This window comes from Coenobita brevimanus, chromosome 60, assembly GCF_032717465.1.
Source record: "Coenobita brevimanus isolate Jiangsu-jjx chromosome 60, ASM3271746v2, whole genome shotgun sequence".
NCBI classification, from domain to species: domain Eukaryota; kingdom Metazoa; phylum Arthropoda; class Malacostraca; order Decapoda; family Coenobitidae; genus Coenobita; species Coenobita brevimanus.
The window spans coordinates 35,074,666-35,101,885 of NC_137013.1; the positions used below are offsets into that span (position 1 = coordinate 35,074,666).

At 41.6% G+C, this 27,220-nt stretch overlaps 1 protein-coding gene across 1 annotated transcript in view; it reads right to left on the minus strand.

Annotated features, from left to right (window-relative positions):
* Positions 1-1,020: 1,020 nt before the first annotated feature.
* Positions 1,021-27,220, minus strand: part of stas (Transmembrane protein stas) — a 48,270-nt gene continuing 22,070 nt past the window's right edge. Inside the window, exons 6-8 of the mRNA XM_080274869.1 lie at positions 14,355-14,493; positions 8,729-8,820; positions 1,021-1,444 (exon numbers count right to left, since the gene is read on the minus strand). Of these exons, the coding sequence (XP_080130995.1) occupies positions 1,367-1,444; positions 8,729-8,820; positions 14,355-14,493 (309 nt within the window). The 3' untranslated portion in view covers positions 1,021-1,366. The remainder of the gene's footprint in view (positions 1,445-8,728; positions 8,821-14,354; positions 14,494-27,220) is intronic.

A 27,220-nucleotide genomic window follows, 5' to 3' on the forward strand; every position in this document is an offset into this window, starting at 1 on the left:
TGAGTCTATTGTATTTCTTGTCCATAACTCAATACTGGCTCAGCATCATCTCCAGTAAACCGCTTGAATCTGGTAACTGTTATGTCTGCTTTTAGAAACTATATTCTAGCTTCTACAAGACCATTTTGGTCAGCTCTGGAGGGCCATGATTCTTGTAAAACATCAGAAAGTCTCTCTAAACTCTTACCACTATGAAAAGTCTCCCCAAAGCTGTTTAAAATTGTTAGGTGATAGCAAAAACAAAACAAAATGATGCCACAGGACTCCTAGTAGTAATCATTTCCCTATGGCTCATTTACCCCAGATCAGTACCAATAACAATGTCATTTAAAACTTTTACCTTCTATGGATGTATAGTTATTTAATTCTGACTACCACCAGCCAATTTTGTTCAGCTGTGTGGAAATCTACTATAGCTCTATGAGGGTTGAAAATTATAATAACCCTTGGACTGCTAGAAATCCCCTCACATTCATAAAAACAGTCTTGATATAACCTGAATAAATGCCCAAGTGCATTCATGGCAACAAAATGGTCAACAGCTGCAGCTGGGCTTGTTCAGTAGTACAAAAATCATCAAAATTATTAGACATATATATAATGTAGAACAACAATAAACATCAAAGTACCTACCAGTATTTTATATCCACTAAAGTGAACGTAATAGTTTTGGTGACAATACCCACCCCATTGTACTCCTTTAGCCTGAGGACATCATATTTATTTTACTCTTCTTCCTTCTTGAATGATTACAGTATACTAGCTAAAAAGAATCCACAAATAGCAAATAAGCTGATGAGGACTTTATTTAATCCCTTCAGTTCAAATAATCACTTCTTAACTTAATTAAATCATTCTGAGAGAAGAGGAATAAAATAAAAGAGTACATCATCTGACTCACAAGGTTAGGATTTATTATGTGCCAACATTATGAAACACCAAAATTCTCTCTCTCTCTCTCCTTTGCATCTTCGTAGTCTCCCTCTCACCAGTGAAGTTTTGATACTGTGTCTTATTTAGCTCTACTCCCTCCTGATAATTTTACATTCTTTCCTGGACTGTCATGCAAACATCTTCAATCTTTGTAGCTTACTCTAGGTACACAGGAATCTTTGTACTGCAATACCTTTTACTTAGCAAGTTACTATCCATATTCTTACACCTTAACATTCAATCTTATGTTACCATTTACATACTTTTAGTACTGACACAATCTACCTCAATAAAACACAAGAGGACAAACAGGAACAATATGCAAAATAAATTGTGAACGTGCAAGAACGCCTCTTAGTCCAACTAGAATACACGGCTTTACTACATACCCAAGCCCTCCCTGCTCCAGCAACCAATGTGATGAATACCATGTCTAGTCAAACTTCTCTCTAAGCCTGTTCTTAAGGATGATGGGCACCAGTGATAACAAGGCAGCCAAGCCTAACAGCACCTGTAGACAGAAAGAAGCAAAAATACTTATAGTTCATTTTTTGGTTTAAATTCCTCATCTACTCGTTCAGTACACAATCACCGGATTTTTTTTTTTTTTTTTTTTTTTCCCCATATATGTATAGCTTTTTAATGCAAAGAGAAAACCAAAAGTTTAAACCATTAAAGAAAAAAAAATCTGTCCAAGAAAATTTTAACAAACAAGAGCCAAATTCATGGCCCAGTTTGCATGTCTGTCACTGGGTGGTTGTTACCTGTATCTATTTATAACCTGTTAGCTGTACATCTCTAGATTTCTGATACAACTCAGGTAAGGAAGTACAGAAGAGTGCTTAGCTGGTACAGTAACGTGGAGACAATGGATGTTGACTAGGTGGCAACACGAGGTATATGTGAGTGACTTTAAAGACATGCGGCATGGTAGGACAATGAGAATGTAGATGGCTTTAGTAAATGAAAGTGTATGTGAGGTATAAAAGTTGATGGGTCAATGGAAGTGACTGGGGACTGAGATGGTTGGATGAATTATGTACAAAGAGCATATGACAAAGGTTTGGCATCCCCTTTTCAATGTGACAGTCAATAGATTGACTATACTGAGCATGTTTTTTTTTTTTTTTTATGTGAGGAAGAAGGAACCAAAGGCCGCAAGCCTGCAATTGTTGTTCCTTCCAAGAGAAAAACAAAATACGTGAGAGAGCCAAATTCAAGATCCGATCATTTCGAGAAGCCTGGACACACTGCGTTTGAAAGACTGGAGATCATAGGAAGCAGGAAATACAGACAGAGGGAGACAGTTCCAGAGTTGACCTGTTGCATAAATGAAGGACTGGGAGTAATGGTTAACTCTTGCATTAGAGAGTTGGACAGAAAAGGGATGAGAGTTTGCTGCTAGATGGGTGCTACGTGACCGTCGTAGAGATGGAGGAGTGCATGCAGATAGTTCAGAGGAGCAGTGACCATTGAAGCAGCGATAAAAAAAGAGATAAAGATGTAACAGTGCGACGAAGAGACAGAGGTTGAAGGGAGTCAGTAAGAGGAGGAAACGAAAAGCCTTTGACTCCACCCTATTGAGAAGAACTGTATATGGGGAGCCTCCCCATACATGAGAGTTGTACTCCACACAGGGGCGGATAACACCCCAGTATAGAGTCAACAATTGTGCTGGGGTAAAGAACGGAGTCAGCTTAGCACACCCAACCTCTTGGATGCAGATTTTACAAGAGATATAATAATTATGATCTTTCCAAGATAAGTCCTGAGTAAATGAAACCCCAAGCATGTTCAAGGATGATGCAGGGTTAAGCTGAATATTATTAAACATTAGTGGGTATAACTGTGGAAGATTTTGTCGGGTTGATAGGTGTAAAAACTGAGTCTTTGATGCATTAAAAACAACAAGATTATTTTTACCCCAGTCAGAGATACGAGCCAAGCCAGACATTAGGTATGCCATAACTTCATCCATTGTTTGTTGAAGTAACTGCTGAGATGGACGTTGTGGTAACCGAATGGAAAGGTGAAGGATGGAGTCATCAGCATAAGAGTGGATAGGGTTAGATGTACAGCTTAGAAAGTCATTGACGAATAAAAGGAAGAGTGTTGGTGGTAGGACAGAGCCCTGAGGAACACCACTGTTGACAGATCTAGGAGAAGAACGATGGGCGTCTACAACAGCAGCTACAGAATGACCAGAAAGGAAGCTAGAGATGAAGGCACAGACAGAAGGATAGAAACCATAAGAGAGCAGTTTGGAAATTAAAGATTTATGCCAGACTCAATCAAAAGCCTTAGAGATGTCAAGTGCAATGGCAAAGCTTTCGCCAAAGTCCCGAAAGGAGGATGACCAGAAGTCTGAAAGTTAGGTAAGATCGCCAGTGGAGCGTCCCTGACGGAACCCATACTGGTGATCAGAAAGAAGGTTGTGACAGGAAAGATGCTTTAAAATTTTTCTATTAAGAATTGACTAGAAAACTTTTGAGATATAGGATGTTAAAGCAATTGGACGATAGTTAGAGGGTTGGGAATGGTCACCCTTCTTTGGGATTGGCTGAATGAGAGCAAGCTTCCAGCAAGAAGGAAAGGTACATGTTGACAGACAAAGGCAAAAGAGCTTGCCTAGACAGGGTGTAAGCACAGAAGCACAGTTCTTGAGAACAACAGGAGGGACTCCATCAGGCCCATATGCCTTATTAGTATTGAGGCCAGCAACTGCAGAAAATACATCAGCTGAAGAAATTTTAATGTCAGCCATGAGGAAGTCAGACGGGGGAAGTGATGGAGGAACAGCACCGGAATCGTCTAAGGTGGAATTGGAGGAGAAAGTCTGAGCGAAGAGATCTGCTCTATCAGTAGAAGAAATAGTTACAGAGCCATCAGCGTGGAAAAGAGGAGGGAAGGATGATGAGGTAAAGTTGTTAGAAAAGTTTTTGGCAAAGGTGCCAGAAGGAGCGGGAAGAATTCGAGTTGGAGAGCTGAGAGCATTAAGTACGGATGAAATTATTTTTAGCAGAGCGAAGAACAGACTTAGCACGATTCTGAGCAGAAACGTATAAAAGATGTGATTTAGGGGTGGGTTGGCTCCGGTACCTTTTATAGGCCCTCTCCTTGTTGCGGAAAGCATTAGAACAAGCTTTAGATTCCCTAGGCTGTAGCCTAGGGGTTAAATGGCTCCAACATGTATTCATGCATTAGCTCTAAACAATGCTCAACCTCAGCCACTCTGATCAGACCTTTGTCCCTGATGTCATGCTCATCTCCAAGTCTTTTACGGATAGCCTCTCACAACTCTATCCTCAATGTCCACACCTCTCACCCTCGGCATCCAGTTTTCATCCTCTATCCTCTCCACATGCCCTACCCCTTAATACATTCAAGTCCATCCATCCTCTTAACTCTTCACTGGCAATTCTACCTCCCTAGGCCTGTCATTCATGGACACACTATACATCAATCTAATTATTCTCATCTCTGTATACTTGAACCTATGAATATCTTCTTCCTTTCCTGTCCAAGCTCACTACTATACAGCATTAAACTCCTAACACATGCTGTATACAAGGACCCCTTTGCATGAAGGAAGAACTCTCTTAATGTCAGGAGGGGCAACAACTCCATAATCTGGACCTAGTGCAGTGGCATCTGCACTGTGGGTCTACCCCCTAGAGGCTGTTGAAACAGAGGAGGAGGACAGCATTGGGGCCAAACAACCACAACCCCTCCTCTGGCCCCTCACAGGGACAAGAACCTGGGAGTGGCTTCGGTCGCCCAGGCAAGTACCACATCTCAACAGAACACATACAACAACACATTTTTTTCTACACCAAGAAATGACTCACCGGCAGTCATTTCTCGAAGATTTCTTCTAGCCGGTGACATTGAGAGCAATCCAGGAACCATCAACAAATACAAATCTCCAGCATGCTCAAACTATCACTTTTAGCAGACAAACAAAGGATTTGGTTCAATGCAATTCTGGCAAGAACTGGACCCATTACACTTGCACAATACTTGCATCCAGAGAATATTACACAAACACCTGGACCTGCTCCTTATGCTCCTTCCTCCCACCCACCAACCATACTCCTACTCCCTCCACACCTCAACCTAACCCACTGATCCTTCCCACACCACCCAATCCCCCAACCCCTCCCGTTCCACCCCAATCTAATTCACCCCAATCCTTACCTCCATCACAACCTTCTCCTATCCCTTCCTCTCCACCCACACCCCCACCTCCCCCCCATGCTGCAGCACCCAACACAAGTCGTACACACAACATAAACATTCTGCAAATAAACACAGACAGCATAAATACCAAAAAACAAGAACTCACACAATTCATCAAACAACAAAACATACAAATTGCCATCTTACAAGAAAAAACACCACACAGAACACAAAAAACACCTACATTTCATGATTTCACCACCATTCGACAAGACCAGGCCAATGGCAGTGGCAGTGGACTCATCTCCCTGGTACACCAATCCATCAACTTTTCAAATACTAGTGCACACACAAAGTCACTTCTCCCTCCATATGACACCACAATAGAAATACAATCAATTAAAATATGCACTGGTAACAACTAACACATAACAATCGCCAAAACATACATTCCCCCCAGTCGTCCCCCACGGGACCGCACAATTACTCTCCTAAATGACACCACATTGCTGACATACCCAACATCATCCTGGGTGGTGATTTCAACGCCAAGGCATCGGCCTGGCATGTCAACAACCCTGACAGATAGCGCTAGTACTTCAATCCCAAACAGATAATCTTTTCATTTTCTATAATCTCAATCAACATACCCATATCCCACACCAAGCCCTCTTCCTTCCATCATCCCCAGACATCACCCTTTGCTCCACAAACCTAACCCCCACAACATCCTGGAGAGTGGTCAAAACCCTTGGCTCTGACCACCTCCCAATCATCGTCACTACCAAAACCAGAATAACCCCACCTGGCCACAGACACACATAACAGTACACTAATTATAAGACAGCGAACTAGGAGGCCTTCACAACTGAAACAGAATAGCACTTTGAAACATTAAACAGTACATCCATCACAAACATCAACACCATTGTGCCCACTTTCAATACAATTATTCAAAATGCAGACAAAAGACATCCTTAGAGGCAACAGAAACAGACAAAACCCCAACTTCACACCAGAAAATCAAGGCCTCATCAGTCAACACGACACACTGCGACACTCCCCAACACCCTATACACAAGACACCGTACAACAAATACAAGAACTCAACACTCAAAAAAACAATAAAATATCAGAACAGCAAACACTAAATTGGAATAATTATCTCCAAACACTTGATCACAAAACAAACACCAGCAAACTCTACAGAACACTAAACAGCATCACACTCTCCAACAGCAACACTACTCAATCACATGCTGTCATCACAACTACAGATACCATATCTTCAAACAAACAAAAAGCAAACACTCTCATCAATCACTTTTCACAAGTCAGCCATCTAAACCCCCACCGTGACGACCGACATGTCATCTGACGCAGGAGACCGTTCCCCACAGACCCAGACTTCGCACCATTCACTTACAACCAGACGAAGCACATCAATAGCAACTTTAAGCACTCATCTGCCTGTGAACCAGACAACATAAGCAACATACATTTTAAACACCTTGGATCAAAAGGCATACAAGCACTCACTAACATATCAAACTACCACTACTCACACAACATAATACCCAACATCTGAAAGCATGGCACTATCATCACTATTCCCAAACCCAGTAAAGACCCAACATTACCTTCCACACACCACCCCCATCACACTCCTCTGCACCCCCTCCAAAGTCACTGAACGACTGGTATTACAACTAGTTGCACCTCACATCCCCCTAGCCCCATCACAAAATGGTTTTAGGTTGCTACACTCCACAAACACTCTTCTTACAGACTTTACACAGAGTGTTTTTGATGGCATCAATTCAGCTAGGTCACCACACAGAACACTGCTAGTCACACTAGACATTAGCGAAGCTTTGGATGCCATCCCCCACCACAACCTCACAAACAAATATTCAACACAAACATGCACAATAACATAAAAAAGATGGCTGGCAAACTATTTAGTGGGCAGTTGTGCACGTGTAACATTTCCCGGTCAGTCATCAAACATCAGAAACTTCAAAAACGGCATCCCTCAAGGATCAGTTTTGTCCCAAACTCTCTTTACCCTATACATGCACGACGTACCCACACCCCACACACCACAAATGCATACGGCTTCCTATGCGGATGACATAACACTTACATGTACACACCAAAATGCAAACACAGCCACACACACCCTCCAACCTTGCCTCTACACCAATACATGACTGGTTCACCACAAACAGGTTCAAAATAGCCCCAACAAAATCTACAGAGACCCTTCTCACAAACTGGACAGCAGAACACAGTCACACTCCACACCTCACCATAAACAACACTCCCCTACCACATACACACACACACACACACACACACAAAATCCTTGGTGTAACATACAATACATCAATGTCATTTAAACAACACATCACAAACATTAAACATAAATTAACACCAAGACTCAGTGCCTTAAGGTCACTTGCCCATACAACATTTGAACAAAACAAAGGAAACCACCACAATATACAAAAAATATATACGTTCAGTGATGAATTATGTAAGCCCTGCTTGGGCTTCTAACCTCAATAAAACACAATACAACACTCTACAGACCATACAGAACAAGGCCCTAAAAATAATCACAGGCTGCACAGCTACTACACCCACAGATCACCTACACCAAGAAACCAAAGTCCTCAAAGTCAAGGATCATCTAGACATGAGGGGCACACAAATTCTCACCACAGCCTCCACAAACCCACACCATCCACTACACTACATGGCAGCACATCCACACACACCAAGGAACATCAAAACAACACCCAGCACACGATATCACACACAAATACTGTCATCTCTCCTCCCTCGCCTGCCTCAAACCAGCTTCCAGAAGCATATCCATACTCAAATCACTGGCTGCTCCATTCAGTCACTTAAAGACAACACATAGCTGCATGCATGGCCTCCTGATATCCACCCTTCTGAATCCTATTGCCATCGTGAGGACAGGGTCCATCTGGCCAGGCTGAGATGTGGGCATCATCCAGCCCACTTGAGATATCAGAAGAGGCTGGATGACTACGTCACTGAAACCTATCCAGGATGCAACACAGCACCCCATAATATTAAGCACATTATGGAAGACTGCACAGCACACAATCACCTCCGCCAACAACATACACTCCTTGAGAGCTCTGTGGGAAAGCCCGGTCTCGGCTGTGGCCTTCCTTAGGGACTCGGGGCTGTTCAGCCAGACAACCTGGGGAACAACTACTACTACTCTCTAATCGTCTTCCAACCACTCCTTACCCTTGTTACCAACTACCTCCAGCCCCACCTCCAGCACAAATTATGTTTCCCAAATAACAAAACTCCTCCACACATTCAAGGAACTCCAGCATGACTAACCCTTTCCCAACTTTCTGCTTCTGTGTGCTCTTCTTTACATACTGCACAGTTAAAATCAGCATTATTTTGCAGCCTACCTAAAACACATGAAACAATATATAAAAGCATAAAACAGCAGTTCTATAGTGCTGATGTGGTAGGATAAGCAATAAGTCATCACAGCTGTGTAGCACTAATGTGGTAGGATAAACAGAAAGTCAACACTACACAAAGTATCACAGCCTACCAATGAGGTAAAGGAGAAGGCGTCACGTGATGAAGTGAGCTGGTATAACGTTGTTCCGGCTTGGACAGCCAGAATGCTAGGAGGAGCCACACCTGGAGAATTAGCACACAAATGAGAATGAACCTCCAATATATTAATATATCCTACTCACTGATATTCATATAAAAAATATATGCTAATATTAAATACCTGTATTAGAAAAACTTATCACACTCCTGGCAATTACCCTAATTTTCAAAGCTGTAGAATAATTAGTATAGGTCTAGTACTGCATCTGTAGACTGTGACTTCACTATGTTACTATATACTGTACTGTATACCTACAGCTTAACCTTATGACCTATCATGATCACTAATTTCTTTACCCCCCTGCCCCAAGGGAAGTTGAAGTCAAGGCTGAAACAGAGCCAGGCGTTAGTTTAATGGTCTGATAATGTTTCATGAACTGCTTCATAACTGTGCTTATGTATTTCGTCTGTGAGACTGAGTTGTGATTCAAGTGAGTGAACCACTAATAATCAAGTGGTCTGTGTCCACTCGCCTGGCATGCCTTCTAGCTTGGCCAACCCACCTTGAGCCAGGGGAGGTAAAGAAATTAGTGACTGTGACTGTAACAGATTATGGAGAATGATAACAAAATTACTTAACCAAGTTACACATCAACAGAATGAAAAAGCATTAACCCCCACGTCTGATACTGCAGAATGCTGGATATTGCAGAACGTCAGATACTGTAGAACGCCAGATATTGTGCAGGTACCCCCAATCAGCTAACCATTCGGCAGGGGTATCGTTAAATGGGGACATTATAACACAGAAAGCACAGGGATGCATCTGGGACCTGCTGGATGCCCCCACCCCAACCAAGTCCAAAACCCACTCAATTCAGTCCAAAAACAAGTTTCTAGCTCACCTATACTTCCAGATAATCTTAATATATGCTAAACTAAGCCTGAAAGCAGTTTATAACTCACCTAAACCCTCCAAACAAATCTGAAAATCATCAAAAATAAGTCTGGAAAAAATCAAACTTAGTAAACTGTACCCCAAAATGACAGTGTTCACCCCACCTATGACTAAAACACATTAATCTATGTCTAAAAACAATTTATAAATCAACCTAAACAAAATTTAAGTCTCAAATATCTTCAAAGTTGGTTAAAAAAAAAAAAAAAAAAAAAAAAAAAACTCATAGCATAACCGGGGACTGGCCATCGTTAGGTGGGGAAGGGAATTATTTTTTTTTTTTAAATCATGAAGGCTGGTTATCGCATAAAGAGGAGATCGTAAAGCAGAGTATACCTGTATATATGTATACTGTTTATGTGTATATATAAATGTATACTATGTGTGTGTGTATATATATATATATATATATATATATATATATATATATAGAGGTCTCCCTTGTTTTACACTGTGTCGTTTTACGATATTTTGCATTTACGATCCTTCTTCTTTAGTACCAAGTGTTCATTTTACGATTGAGCTCCCTCGCATTTATGATTGGGCATGTGGAAATCCCGCGCTCACAGGCAGATCAACTAAGAGCAGTGTGGCATACCCGCCCCGCCCACACAGTTTCCCGCGCTTTTGCCAGTCTCACCCGCGTGCTCATTCAGCATACAACCTCTATGCGTCTGTGTGCATCAGTGCCCAGGATATTACTATTTTTCCTGTTCTTCATATTTTGCACCCCTAGTTCCACCACCGTGATGTGTTGTAAATGCCCTGCAACATCTGGTGTTGGTGATATGAAGCCAAAGAAAGCAAGAACGTCCTTAACCCTGGAGTCTAAACTTAATATTGTGAAGTGGAACGAAGCAGGTGATGGGGCAAACTCCATCGCTCATTCCATAAGTCTTGCACAGACGACTGTATCGACTGTTATAAAGAATGCTGTCAACATTAAGAAAGCTGGGGAGACAAGCATGACTCTTATGGCCAAGATGCTGACTCGCCAACGGGAACCCATCTATGAGGAGATGGAGAGGCTGCTTAAGCTTTGTATAGATGACCAAACTCGACGCTGCATGCCCCTATTCACCTCCCTTGTGACTACCAAGGCCTTGTCTATTTGGGATGACCTGTGCAAGAAGGGCTACAAGGTTAAGAGGGAACAACATTCACCGTAAGTAATGGCTGGTTTGAACGTTTCAAGAATAGGGCATGCCTACACAACATTAAAATGACTGGTGAGGCTGATAGTTCTGACAAGCCTGCTGCCGATGCTTTCAAGCCAGCCCTTTTGAAGCGGATAGAGGAAGGTGGATATTCCTCTAAACAAGTTATAAATTTCGACAAGACTGGCTTATACTGGAAAAATATGTCCTCTAGGACATTTATTTCCCAGGAAGAAAAAACAGCACCAGGGTTCAAGGCGTCAAAAGATAGGCTGACGCTACTATTGGGTGGCAATGCAGCTGGCGACCTTAAGCTGAAGCCTATGCTCATCTATCACTCTGAAAATCCCAGGCTATTTAAAGGACTAATCAAAGCTTACTTGCCTGCGATTTGGAAGTCGAACAGAAAGGGATGGTTGACCTCAGCACTCAACCAAAGTTATGTTGTTGATTATTTATCTCCCAGGCTTCGTCAGTATGCATCAGAAAATAATCTTGACAACCATTTTCTGTTGCTGTTAGACAACACACCTAGCCATCCATCTGTCATGCAAGACTGGGCAGATAATATAGAGGTGATGTTCCTGCCACCCAACACTATTGCATTAATTCAGCCAATGGACCAAGGTATAATCTCTGCATTCAAGGCCTACAACCAACGTCTCACCATGTCGCAACTTCTCGCTGCCACCGACACCCTAGACAAGCCAAGCATAAAAGAATTCTGGGCAAAATACATCAAGAAGGCCATTGACAACATAGATGCAGCATGGAAGGAGGTGACACAGAAGGCCATGAATGAGAGTTGGAGAAAGATCTGGGAGGAGTGTGTGGCAGACTTCACTGGCTTCCCTGATATGCAAGCAGTACGGAAGGATATTGTAAGGATTTCACACCTTGCAGGGTTCAAGGAGGTGGATGAGGACGACATCCAGCAGTTGTTGGACTCACATGATGAACCTCTGTCAAATGAGGACCTCATGCAGCTGCAGCAGGAGAGGGCCTTTACTAAACAGGACAATGAGGATGAGGACAAGGATCCACAACGGGGCCTTGATGTAAAAACACTTCAAGAGGCGTTTGAGAGCATAGAGAGGGGCATGGAACTTCTCAGGGAACATGACTGGAACCCAGCTTGGAGTGCAATAGCTACACATGGTGTGGCTCAAGCCCTAAAAGTTTACAAGGAGATGTACGAGGCCAGGAGGAGGCTGGCAAAGCAAACAACAATTTCCAGCTTCTTCAAACCCACTGCTAGTCCATCTGCCTCTGCTACCACTGAGTCATCCAGCCCTGCCACCCAAACCTCCACCACCTCTCATTCTCCTGAGTCATCCACCCCTGCCATCCAAACCTCCACCACCCCTGCTTCCTCCCTCTCCACCTCTTGTGTTGACGAGTGATGGGCTTTGGCCCAGGATGTCTCCTAGCCTCCGAGGAGACATTAAGGCATTATGTCCTCCAGCCTCGGGGGGGACCGACTAAGGGTGGACGGAGCTACAGTACAGTAGGAGGGTACATAACAGTACAGTACAGTACAGCTGTATTTCATGTTGTTTTTGCTATTTCATGTGTTTATGTTTGCAAATGTACATACATATGTGATTCAGATGCACTACAATACATAAAACATCATAATTATTATTGCATATTAGATCACTTGTAAGGGTCTTGTGTTCCTTATACACGAGTCCAGGAACGCATCCCTATTTTTCCCATTAAACCTTAATTTCGCTTTACGATATTTTGGTTTACAATTGCCTTTCTAGGAACGCATACCAATTGTAAAACGAGGGAGACCTGTATATCCATCCACCCATCCATCATCCAATCCTATGTTGCCCCATGAGAAGCGTAGGAGCCCAGGGCTACGCAAGTTGGTCCTGACATTTAAGATGAGAGCGACCAGCCTCACTCATCCCTGAGTGGTATTACGTGAGCAATAAACCCCAACCACCCCTTGGATAAAAACCTTCACCAGCTCAATCCAATTGGAGTGCCGTAATTACCTGCTAAAGCACCAGGCACCAAAATTTGGTTATATGGTTACCACCCAGCATAGTAAATGGTCTCCTGGTGTACAGGAAACCACTTGGTCTGTCACTCAGTGTACAGTCACCCACAGGCAGAAGGAAGAGGAAAGAATGAAAGAAAGAAAGAAAAGGGAGTGCAAAGTCACCCGTAGGCAGAAGGACGAGGAGAGAATGAAGGAAAGAATGACAGAAGAGGATGTAAGGAAAGACAGATGGAGGAGAGGAAAGGGCAGATACCAAAGGGCAGCACTACATCGAATGAGTGGATGGTGAGCGCCCCCACCTCTCTCTCTCTCTCTCTCTCTCTCTATTCATATATATATATATATACCTATATATATATATATATATATATATATACAGTATATATATATATATATATATATGTACATATGGCCTTTGGTTCCTTCTTCCTCACATAAAAAAATATATATATATATATATTTATATATATAAATAGAGAGAGAGAGAGAGAGAGAGGTGAGGATGCTCACCATCCACTCACTCGATGTAGTGCTGCCCTTTGGTATCTGCCCTTTCCTCTCCTCCATCCGTCTTTCCTTCCATCCTCTTCTGTCATTCTTTCCTTCATATATATATATATATATATATATATATATATATATATATATATATATATACAAACCCATCTGGGTTTTAACTCAGTAAGGAGACAGAAGAATTGACAGGGGTAATGTGCAGGGTTCATACGTACGACTGTGGTACAGATTTTCACTACTGTATTTTAGTTTTTATTTAGTGACATAATAATGAAACTATTAATTGATGCATTGTACTGAATGGAGATATTGAAAGGTGAGTGAGAATTTGTGTGAATGTGCTACATCAAGCTGAAGTTTTAGTTTGTTAGGAGTCCAAAACTTTCTTGCCTTAGACTTGCTCTTCCAAAATTAGGGCGCATCTTACACAGTGCAGCATATTTCATCCGAGAAATACGGTACACCTGTACATAGCTTCACATTCACCTACCCAGCAGAGGTAATCTGGAAAAAAAAAAAAAAAAAGGTACCAAACCCTGGTCATACACTCCTCTGTACAAAATTCATCCAGACAGTGCGATCTCTTGTCAGTTCCCTAGCCACATCAGCTTTAATACCTCTCTTTCTCACTTGCTCATTTACCACATCTACCCATCTTCTTGGCCTATCACATCTCCACCCACTTAAAACTCACTCACACATACCCTGTTCACCACTCCGTTCACACCCATTCTCTCCATATGACTGTACACACTATTCCTTATCCTATCCACTCTCTGCACTCCACACACACCCCTCAACAGCCCCTTTTCTACTGTTCTTTCTCTTGACAGGCAATAAAACTCCTTCATTCAGACCTCTCACATCTGCCACACTCAAATACAAATGCAGCAAAAATAAATAATCTGCATCAAAGCATACAGGAAAAAAAAGGGATACTGAGAGGATTACATTTCAGTAACATACTAACCAAGGAATGTGCCAAGCCAGAAGGGCCATAGAGGGACATTGATGACAGGACTGGTGATGTTGATGAACCAGTTAGGAAGGAAGGGGGTGATTCGCAGGAATATGATGTAGAAGAGCAGGTTGTCTCCCTGCTTTTCCACCTGAAAGAGAAACAAATTACAGTACAGTACACCCATAATATTAGTGTCAACTGAACAGTGACACATTACTGATGTGACATGGCAGTAAAGAGGCGGGTAATAAAGAAAAGGACATACCGGTACGCACCCAAGAAAAACATATGTTAACTAAAAAACCAAGGCAGTAAGGAATACCTTCTATATTGAGTGGTGGCCAAACAGGGAGATGTAGACAGACATGATAATGAGCAGTACAGCCTACAGAGCTCACAAAAACCATCTCTTGTGAGGTATGATTCAGTGTGTGGATGGACAAAGGGCTCAACAAGACATATGGCAACAAGGAGGTGGGATGATGGTGTAGCGCTCACAGTTATGGAGAAAAGACAACCTTTCCAGGAATGGAAAAGGGGTGGTAAAAGAAAAGAACACTTGGCTGCCAAGTATAGTGCCAGAAAGGAGATATGCAGGGTAAAACTTTAGTCTCTGAGACTTAACTGGATAGCCTTAACAGTGTCAAATGGAAGAATGTGGTACTTAAAGAGGCAAACAGATGAAGGCAGAAAACAAAGATATCACAGGTGAGCCCTGTGTGGAGAATGATAAAGGAAAGGTAGCAGTGAGCAGCTGCATCTTCATCCCTTTTCTATCGCTACCTCGATGGTCACTGCTCCTTTAAATTGTCTGCTACGGAGGGAGCATACCACCTGTCCAGCAGCAAACTCTCATTCTTTTTCTGTCAAGCTCTCTAATGCATGAGTTAACTGTTATTCCAGTCCTTCATGTATGCAACAGGTGAACTCTGGAACTGTCTTCCTCTATCTGTATTTCCTACTGCTGATGATCTCCAGTCTTTTACACACAATGTGTCCAGGCATCTCAAAATGAACAGATTTTGAATTTGGCTCTAAGATATTTTGTTTTGATTTTTTCTTAGATGGCACAATCTTGTGGACTTCTAGCTTTTACTTCCATCTTTCTTGCATTAAAAAAAAAAAAAAAAAAAAAAAAAAAAAAAAAGGATATTAAAGATGTCTGGAGAGCACTAAAACTGGATGCTGAATGGGGAGATTGGCTGGAACATGTTTGGCCCTTGACCTTTGAATGATGCGACTACTCTGAGCAGGGCAATTAGCAGGATGCAGTTGGGGAAGGTGGTGGGTGCGTCTGGGTTGACTGCTGAGATGTTGAAGGTGTCACGAGATATATTAGTGGGTTTAGTTACTGATGTGATGTAACTGTTAATATATGTGTTGTTCCAGATGACTGGCTGAAGAAAGCTAATGTAAATGTGTGGCTGTAAGGAGAAGGGTGATGCCCTGGAAAGATGATATTATAGAGGCATCAAACTTATGGATCAGATAATGAGGGTAATGGAGTTCTGGAAGGTATAAGGGAAACTCTGAATACTGATGAGATGGAGTTTGGGTTTATGCCAGAGAAATGGACCATCATCATCATCACCATCATCCAGACCTCCTTTCGCACCCTAGGGCAGGGTGAGGAGCAACAATGTCTAGACAGCCCAAATTTGCCCAATCAAAGAGGCCATGCTTCCATTTGCTCACTATTCAAGCCCCTGGAATCCTGGCTCTATCTGATAAGCCAAAAACATTTACCACGTTCCGTAGCTTCACACAGACACATCCAATAGAGTCAATCTGGACACTGCCACATTAAAAAGGGGTGCCAAATCCCTGATCATGCACTTCTCACAACATTCATCCACCCAGCTCTATCTCTTGTCAGTTCCCTAGCCTCGCCGACTTCCAGACCTCTCTTCCTCACACACTCATCCACCATATCTCTCCACCTTCTCCTTGGCCTACCTCGCCTCCTCCCTCCTTCAGATTAGCTCAGATATATCTTTTTCACCACCCTACTGTTATCCATTCTCTCCACATGACCATACCATCTCAGTACACTCTCTTCGATTCTGGTGTCCACCGACTTCCTCACTCCACATCATTCACGAATCACATTATTTCATATCCTATCCACCCTCTGTACTCTACATACATTCCTCAGCAGTCTCATCTCCATTGCTCTTACCCTTGACTTTTAATTTTCATGCCACGCCATAGTCTCATATCCATATGTTAAGTTGACACTAACACTCCTTCATGTAAGCCTTGTGCAGCTGCAACACTCAAGCCTGTTTCTTATCAAGGCCTTCACTGCACCAGCTACTTTTCTTCCTTGTGTCACTCTACTTTCCACTTCTTTTGCACATATTCCTCTCTTTTCTATCACTGTACCCAGGTATTTGAACAGTCTCACCAATTCCAGTCTCTTTCCATTCACTGGAACATCGCACTGGGAGTCATCTTCTCTTTCAACAACCATCACTTTACTCTTTTCTACATTTACTCTCAAGGCATGACACTCACAGACATCAGCAAAACTCTGCACTGGGCTACCAAGTTCTTGTCCGGTATTTGCAAGCAGTATTGGATCATTAGCATACAACGGACTTGAGATATTCCATCCATCACCATTCATTACCAACACCATCTCCCTCTCCATTACTCATGTTTTTACTTCTCTTATCATCCCATCCATATATATATACTGAACAACCACGGGGACTTGTCGCACGCCCATACCGATCGTGAACCATTCACTTTGATGCCCATTAACCCTTAGACATGCTTCACTACCATCATAAAAACTCTTGACAGAACCTAGCAGCTTACCATCTACACCAAAAATATGCAAAACTTTCCACAATCTTTCTCTGTCCACTTCGTCGTATACAGTTTCTAGATCCCTGAATGCCATAAACACCTTATGGTCCTTCTCACAAACCTTCTCTGCTATCTGTCTCACTGCAAATATTTGATCCACACATCCTCTGCCACTCCTAAAGCCACCCTGTTCATCACTCACTAGGACTTCTGATATTTCTCTTACTTTCTCTATAATACTGTAATTCTTCCATATACCTTCCCTACCACACTCAATAAACTTCTGCCACAATAATTCTTGCACTCACTTTTATTTTTGTACAGGGGTACAATCACAGCCTTTTTCCACTCTGCTGGCACAGTTTCACTCATCTATGCCTTCTTACATAAGTCCAACAAGCTCTTCATTCCACTCTCTCTACTACACTTAATCATCTCTGCATACATCTCATCAACCCCAACTGCTTTCCCATTTTTCAGCCGCTTCACAGCACTCTTCACCTGTGCGAGTGTCACATCTGGCACTGCATTCCTTCTCTGCACACCCCCAAAACCAATCAAGTTTACAGCTACTCTGCTTATCTATTCCCATTCATCAGGCTTTCAAAATATTCTTTCCATGTGGTCCTTACTTCATCCCCATGGGTTAATAGCCTACCACCTACATCCTTCACACCATCACACCAAAGATGCAATATTCACTGTCTGACAGCTTCATGAAATATAAATATGAAAGAGGAGGGAGCTGTACTTTTTATTTCAATTGGAAACATATGCATTTGCTGGGTTAGTTACTGATTAGATAAATATAATTATATATGAGTGCGATGTCCAAGATGACTAACTGAAGAGTGTGCTTGTAAATGTGTACGAGGGGATGGAAGATGCCCTCGAAAGGCAAAATTATGAAGGCACAAAACTTGTGGACCAGATACTGAAGATAATGGAGAGAGTTCTAGAAAGCATGATTGGAGAAAGAGTGAATACTGATGAGATGAAGTTTGGATTTATGCCAGGGAAAGAAACCACTAATACCATATTCATTGTTCTACAGCTTCAGGAAAAATATATAGGAAAGAAAAGGGATTTGCATTTTATTTTTGTTGATTACCTTTCCAAACAAAGTTGGAGGAAGTTATGTACTCATCTGTGTTTGTCTGTCCATGTAATATTTCCGAAAGAGCTCAATGAATTTCAATGAAATTTTGTGGAAGGGTGGACCATGGGCAAAGAAAGAATTTATTACATTTGGGGGCAGATCCAGATCCACATCTGGATCCTGGATTGGTGAAGGTATGCACTCTTTGAGTGCTTTGTAGTTTGGAGAAGTCTTTGACAGAGTCCCTTGGGAGGAGGTGAAATGGGCAATGAGAGAGCTTGGGACTGAGGAGTGGCTGGTTTGAATGGTTATGGCTATGTATGCAATTGCTCACACCCAGGTGAGAATGATTTGAGTGATGAGTAATCTGTGAATGTTGGCGTGCATCAGGGTTCAATCTTGAGCCGCTTATTGTTTATTATGGTGCTTGAGGCTCTCTCATGTGACTTCAGAAATGGACTCCCATGGGAGATACTGTATGCTGATGATTTGGTGTTGATTGCAGAGAACGAAAGGGAGGCAGAGGAAAGATTTAGGAAAAGGAATGATGGTATGGGGCACAAGGGCCTGAACGTAAATGCAGATAATTCAAAAGCAATAGTACTCAGGGCTGGTGGCAGTAATGTAAAAGAAGAAGGAGAGTGGCCATGTGCAGCTTGCCAAATGGGCACAGGAAGTACTTCCATTTTGTGTAGTATTTGTGATAAGTGGATGCATAAATGATGTAGTGTTATTAGAGGTAGACTGTGAGATAATGATGATTCACTATAGTAGGACTCACGTAAATTTGCGGCTGTGGTGTGGCCCGCACCTGTGTACAGTGTTGCCACGTTTTCTATACCGTTATCTCTCTCTCTCTCTCTCTCTCTCCTGGCTGGAGATGTGAGCCACCCTGAGTACTTTTGATTCTTTTTAAGTTATTTATAATTGTGCTTTCATTTGTTAATTTGGTTTTGTTATATTTAGTGATATTTATCATTTTTTGTATACGGCGACAGATGACACGTTATTGCAGTACCATGATTGATTTTCATTCATTCATTCTCTTTCCCCTTCCTCCATCTCTCAGCCTGACAATGCCTCCACCACCATTACCCCCCGTCATGCCGACAATTCATTTAACCTTGCCCCTCTCCTGCCTGCCTCTCTCTCTCTCTCTCTCTCTCTCTCATTGCAAGAGACATTTTGGATATTTTCTTTTACATCATATTGTATATATTGTAAATTTGATATAATTTCCACACCACCCTTGAGGTCAAGGCCACTGACTGGGTGTGGAAGTGTTGCCGCTCGCGAGTGAATTTTTTTTTTTTTTTTTTTTTTTTTTTTTTTACTTCAGTATTGGCATATGCCTACCATTTTGTCCTACATATTAGCTTATGATTATAAATGTGATTATTCCTCGCCCTTAAAATTATGGTAAAAGCCAGTAAATGTGAGCATTTTTCCCTAGCAACACCTGTACAAGCTATGCTTGGGTCTACGGAGGGGTACATACTTTACCTTAGGCCAGACTGGGTGTGTCAGTGTTGCCACTCACAAGAATTATATGAATTATTTCTTTTACTTTGGATATTGGCATATTTCTTCTTTTTTCAGGCTCATAATCTTATATCCATAACTGTGATATTATTACCCGCCCTAAAACTACGCTAAAAATCATTAAAAGTGACTACAATTTCCATTAGCAACACTGTACAATATGTATGCCATGTTTCTGTGTTACTGTATAAATATTTTATGCATAATAAGATTACTGTTGATTCATCCATCAAATTACACAAGTGTAAGTTTTATTCATCTGAATTTATCGTATTTGTGATGCCTTGTACATAAATAGCTTCCGTTTCACATCGCAAGTTGGGGAAACGTGGCACCATTGTACACAGGTGCGGGCCACACCACAGCCGCAAATTTACGTGAGTCCTACTATAGTGGTGTGCTGGGGATAGCAGCGGAGATTGTCAGGGATAAAAGGATTGATGTTGCTGGCAAGTCTCTTGAGTGTTGGAAGAGTTTTGTAACTTGGGACCCATGTAATGTCTGTGGCTAGAGTATGGAGTGGTTGGAAGAAGTTCTGGGAGCTGTTGCCTCTCCTGACACTAAGAGAGCTCTCACTCTGTTCTATGGAATCTTTGTATATGGCATGGGTTAGGAGTGCAATGCTGTATGGTAGTGAGATTGCAAAGGCCTGGGGAGGCTAGGTTAAGATAGAAGAGTTGAGAGGAAGGATGGGACTGGAGTGTGTTGGTGTTGTGATACAGAGGAGCAGAGATGGTTGAGGAATGTGGAGAAGATGGGGGTGACAATTCGGTGCAGAAAGTGAAAAGTGTGAACGATGGGGGTAGGGCTGTGATAGGCAAACCAAAAAAGACCTGGGACAAGGTCATAGTATGATATTGGAGATAAGGGACTGAACAGAGATGCTGCCAGAAATTGAATAGCATGGACAGCTGCCATTAGGTGACCAAGGCCAACGCATGCAAGGAAGTTGGAGTCTTTATAAACGAAACAAAATGAAGGCAGTTCCTAGGGAGGTACAGTAGTAAAATGGGCAATGAGAATGCTTTGGATCAAGGAGTGGCTGGCTACAATGGTTATGGCAATGTACAAGAGTGCTCACACTCCAGTGAAAGTTAACAGAGCTCTGAGTGATGAGTTTTCCATGAATGTTGGCATGTATCAGGGGTCAGTCATAAGCCTCTTACTGTTTATCACGGTTCTTGAAGCTCTCTCATGTGAGTTCAGAACTGGACTCCCGTGGAAGATGTATGCCGATGACTTGGTCGTGATTGTGAAGAGTGGGAGATGGAGGACTGATTTAGGTAGTGGAGAGATGGAATGGGGTACAAGTGTTTGAAAATATATGTGGATAAAACAAGCGTTGATATCTAGGGGTGGTGGCAGTACAGGTACTGTCAAAACTGAGGGAATGTAGCCCTGTGCAGTTTACCACGAGGGTGTTGAAAATAGAGTAACTCCATCTTGTATGGTGTCTGTGATAAGTGGGTGCATATGAGATGTAGTGGTATTAGAGGTAGGCTGAAAAATAATCCTGATTTCATGTGTGTGGTGTATTTACCTAATTGAAGCATACAGGATTTTTGCTATGGGCATGTTGTCCCCTCTTTATATATGAGCAGTCTTTATCAAATCTAGACTTAACCTGTACCATGCTAAAAAAAAAAAATAAATAAATAATAATAATAATAATATCCTTCTATGCCGGCCAATTTTGGATTTTTTTTTTCTGGTTAGATGGGCTTAATATATCAATATAAGATCCCTGGCACTAATGAAAGAAATCACTAAAGCCAGAAAGTTGGTTGAATTGAGTCAGGTTGGTGCCACTTTACCTCTGAAATCTTCAGGGTTAATGAGAAAGCAGAGCGGCTATGAGACTGTGAACTGATTTTGGATTTTTTTCCTGGCTAAATGGGCTGAAATCATCAGTATAAGATCCCTGGCACTAAAAAAAGTAATCACTAAAGCCAGAAAGTTTGTTGAATCGAGTCAGGTTGGTGCCACTCAACCTCTGAAATCTTCAAGGTTACAGAGCAAAGCAGAGCAGCTGTGAGCTTGTGAAGACTCAATCGCCTCCCGCGCTCATAAACCGGTGTTGTAGGCGTAACAGAGAAATGTCTGAAGTTAGTGAGATACGATATTACCTTCCATTTTACTTTGGTATCTTGCAATGATTTCTCAGTGCTACAGGATGTAGATCTACATCACCGGCGTTTTTGAGGGGGATGTAGCTCTACGTCGATAACACGGTATGGGTTAAACACATGGATAGTCTTTGTTCATACCACCTCCTCTTCTAACTTATTCCAAGTGTCTATAGCTCTATTTGGGAAACTAAATTTCATTTACATCACTGAGGTATCAACTATTTCCTGACTTACATTCATGACCTCTTATTCTTCTATCATCTCTCACAAAGAGTTCCTCTCTATCCACTCATTCTACTTCCCCCCGCACCATTAGACATCGTAATCAAATAATTCTCCTTCCTCTCTCTCAGGATTGGTAAATTTAATTTTTCTTTCTCTCCTCATATGGCAAGTCTTTTAATCTTGGTATTAATTTTGTGGCTATCCTTTGTATCTTCTCTAGTTTGTTAATTTTTTTTTTTTTTTCAAGTGTGGTGACCAGATTATTTCTGCATATTCTAATCTCAGTCTTATCAAACACAATATTAACTCCTTTAACATATCTTCATCCATATAATTAAAAGCCACTCTCATATTTGTTAGTACTCCATAAGCTCCTCCAGGAAAACTGTTTATGTGTTTTTCTGGCGATAGGTCATCCCGTATAGTCACACCATGGTTCTTTTCTTCCTTTGCCTTAGGTATTATCACTTCTCTCACCTTGTAAATATACCTTGGCCTCTTGTCACTCACTCCCATTTCTAAAACATAGCATTTTCAAGCACTGAATTCCACTTGCCATATTTCATTCCAACTGTAGAGTTTATTCAGATCCTTTGGAATTCCGTACAACAGTCTACCTCTTTGATATGCTTCATAATTTTTGCATCATCTGCAAATAAACTTGTATAACTACTCAACTCTTTGGATACATCATTTACAGCACATACTGTACATCAAGAATATGTTCAGGGCCAACACAGAAACCTGGGGCATTCCACTTGCCACCTCTCTCAGTTGGGAAAACTTATCTCAATACCTATTCTTGTTTTCTTTCCACCAAAATAACTTCCCCTTCCATGCACACCTCCAATGATTTTTATTTCCACAATATTGTAACCTGTGTAGCACTTTATCAAATGCCTTCTATGTAGATGCAGTTTACCAAGCCTTCCTTTTCTTGTACAATAACTACCACTCTGCAGTAGAAACTTAACATGCTAGTAAAACAAGATGACCCTTCCCTGAATCCAAACTGCTTTGATGTTACTGTCTTATTTTCCTCCTAGAATCTTATCCATCTTTTTCTAATAACATTTTTGCAAAGTCTGCAAGCAACACTTGTGAGGGACATTGGCCTATAACTGACTGGGTCCTCTCTATCTCCTCCTTTATAAATCGCAACTGTATTCGCTCTCTTCCAATCAACTTGGAATTCCCCCCACTAGAGGGCACTTAATAATATAATGGACTGGCCTGCACATTCCTTCAGAGTCCAACCAGCTACTTCATCTGGTTACTCTTCCTTCTTCATGTCTATGTCCTACATCAGCTGTAGTACCTCACTCCTCTTAACTACTATGCTTGTAACTGCAGAGGTAACACATCTGCTTCACATTCTAAAAATTCTTCTCTGTCAGAAATACTGATTGCAGTCTATCATTCATATCACACATCTCTTCTTCTTTCTCATAAAGTACGGTACTTCACCATCTCTCAGTCTCACAGAGGTACTTTCTCTTACTTTCATTTTAATGTCAATAAATCTGCACAACAACTTGGGTTCATTCTAACTTTTACTTACACTATCCTTCTCACATTTTCATTCCTCCTCTCGTCTTATCTTTCCACTTCCATTTCTTGCCTCCTTATACTCTCTCCAAGTTCTTTCACTGTATCTTTGTACTTTGTTCCAGGTTCTAATTCTGGTCTCAAGTGCCTCCCTACATCTTTTTAAACAATTTTTTTTTGTTTCCCATTCCCACAACGAATTCTGGGACATGGTTACCAACTCCTTTCCTATATGCTTCCTTAAAGATTTTGTATTTCTCTTGGATATCTTTTGTTCTCTCCATTTCACTCCGGTCAGTACTCCCAAAATGTTGCCTTAGGGAATCAAAATCTGCTTTCAAATAATTATATCTGTCTTGTTGATATGCTTCTTCTTTCTCTGTGCCTTCAACTAACATCATCGCAATAAGCAAGTGGCCACTCTTTCTCGGAAGCAATAGTAATGTATATTCTGTATGTCATTACAATCTCCGACTCTGTGCCTTCTTTACCCCTGCACAGCTGTTGACTTTATACACAGGTTTTATTCACCCGTGTTAAGTACAAATATCATGTGTGGGGAGCCACCCCACATAAAGCTCTTCTCAATCAGGCAGAGTCAAAAGTATTTTGGTATCTTTTACTCTCATCCTCTTAATGGCTCCCTTCAACCTGTCTCCCTGCCACACTGTTGCATCTTTATCTCTTTCCTCTCACTACTTCAATGGTCACTGCTCCTCTGAACTGTCTGCCTGCATCCCTTCACCAAATACCACAGGTGAATAGCACCTGTCTAGCAACACACTCATCCTTTTTCTGTCCAATTCTCTACTGCAAGAGTTAACCATTACTCTCAGTCCTTCATGTATTCAACAGATCAACTCTGGAACTGTCTCCCTCTGTCTGTATTTCCTACTGCCCATGATCTCCAATCGTTCAAACACAATATGTCCATGCATCTTGAAATGAATGGATCTTGAATTTGGCTCTCTGCTATTTTATTTATGTTTTTCCTCTGAGGGAACAATTTCTTTCCTCTTCCCCCAGCCTACAGGTGACTTTACACTCCCTTTTATGTCTTTCTTTCCTTCATTCTTTCCTCTTCCTTCTGCCTATGTGTGACTCTACACTGAGTGACAGGCCAAATGGTTTCCTGCACACCAGGAAACCATTTACTATGCTGGGTGGTAACCATATTACCAAATTATGGCACCTGGTGGTTTAGTGGGTAATTAAGATGCTCTAATGCGATTGAGCCTGTGTAGGGTTATATTAAAGGGATGGTTGGGGTTTATTGCTCACGTAATGCCGCTCAAGGATGAGTGTGGCTGGTCACTCTCATCTTAAATGTCAGAACAACTTGCCTAGCCCTAGGCTCCTACACTCCTGATAAGGTAATGCAGGACTGGATGATGGATGGTTGGATGAGAACAATTTGCGGGCTCCTGGGCTCTAGTTCCTTCTTAATGGCATTTTATACATATACTGTATGTATGTATATATATATATATATATATATACATACAGTAAAACCTCTCTAATTCGAACCCGAATAATTCGGAAATTGGTTAATTCGGATCTTTTTTGACCACCAGACAAATAATTTTAATTTGGATAGAAAAGGGTTCCAGTGATAAGTGGAAGTGAACAGTATCTGTAGTGATAAGTGTAGTAATAAATGTAATTTTTAAGAACTGTACAGTACCTTCGGTACAGCAAAGTGTACTGTACTCTACTACTGTGTTGCATGACTTCATTATCAAGGTCTGACACTATTTTCTTTATTGTATTGTGCACTGTTCTGAGTATAAAGTAATAATATACCATACTGTTCAATGTTTTTGTGATAAAGCTATGTTTTAGTGAGCGTGGGTGTGATCTGGGGATAGGGGCAAACATGAGCTCCAATAATTCGGATTTTTGGATAATTCGACATAGGGTTCCCCCCAATTAATCCGAATTATTGAGGGTTTACTGTTTATAGATGGATAGATAGATAGATATAGATATATATATCACTACAATCTTTTGTAAAGATCAGGTCAAGTCTCAAAGGGGCATCATCCTCTTTCACAATATTTTCATTAATTAACTGCGTTAACCTCTCCATTACCAAGTCCATCAGTCTATGTCCCCAGGATTCCTCGTTCCTCCCTACATCAATCCCTTCCCAGCCAACCCCTCTGCAACTGAAATCTCCCATTAGCACCAACCTATTTCTCCACTCAATTGATATCTTTAGAATATCTAGGAATTCCTTCACCAGCTGCTCATAGTCATCTCTTCCATGTGTATGGGAAGAGGACTGAAATAACTGGAGGGTCTTTTGAGTGTGTGGAAGAGTTTTGGTATTTGGGGTTGGAACTACTGGTACATCTGTGGCCAGAGAAAGAAGTGACTGGAAAAAATTCAGGAAGCTGTTGCCTCTCCTGACCATGAGAAGGTTCTCCCTTCATGCTATGGGATCTTTTGTTTTTGTTTTAGATGGCTCCAACATGCTTGTGTGCGTCAGCCTTGGTCACCATTAGGCGGTTCTCCATGCTGCTCAATCTATGGCTGCCTCCCACATCTTTTTTAGTCTACCCCATGCAACCTCATCCCCAATATTAACACTTCTCACTTTCTGCACCCAATCATCATCCCCCATCTTCGCCACATGCCCAAACCCCCTATCATCCCCCATCCTCTCCACATGCCCAAACCCCCTCAACTTACCTCTCCTCATCACAACATCAATACACTCTAGTCCTATCCTCAACTTCCTCCATGCCTCTGCTTCCTATTCACTCGTTATATAGTTTCTTTTTTTGGCACCATCTCTTCATTCCACCATGCTGTTCCTTGCACCCTCTTTTATCATCTCTTCATCCCACACACCACCTCATAAGCTGTACAGATTTCTTCCGTGAATACCTTGCACACACCTTCCACCTCTCCCATTCCTCCAAATCATATCCACCCAATCACTCCTCCACTTCTCTCTTATATTCTGCCTTTTTTTTTTTTTTCATCCTCCTGCAACCTTTCTACCCTCTTCCAATGGACTGCTTCAAATGAACAGAAAATTAATTAGTGGGATGACAAATGTGAACACTTACTGTATAAGAGACGAGTATTTTCAATGGAAGAATGTGACTAGTGAAGTGCTGCAAGGCTCGGTTTTGGCTCCTATTACATTTTTTATATACAGTATGTAAATGACATGCCAGAAAACTTTAGCAATTACAGTACTGTATGTGAATATGAATACAGATGATGCAAAAATTATGAAGCAAATCTAGAATGGAGACAGTTGTGAGGAGTTGCAAAATGATTCTTCAGAGTTATATGGCTGGACCCGGACTTGTAAAGTGGAGTATACTATTTAAAAAAAAAAAAAAAAAAAAAAAAGTCCTAGAAGAGAGAGTAAGTGGCAAATGACCTAGTTTTGAGTATACAGTAGGGCCCTGCAAGTAACGTTTTTTGACTAGCGATTTCCAGTCTAGCGACAGGACAGAAACTGTCTTCAGCTTCATAACTTGCGACAAAAACCTCGAAAC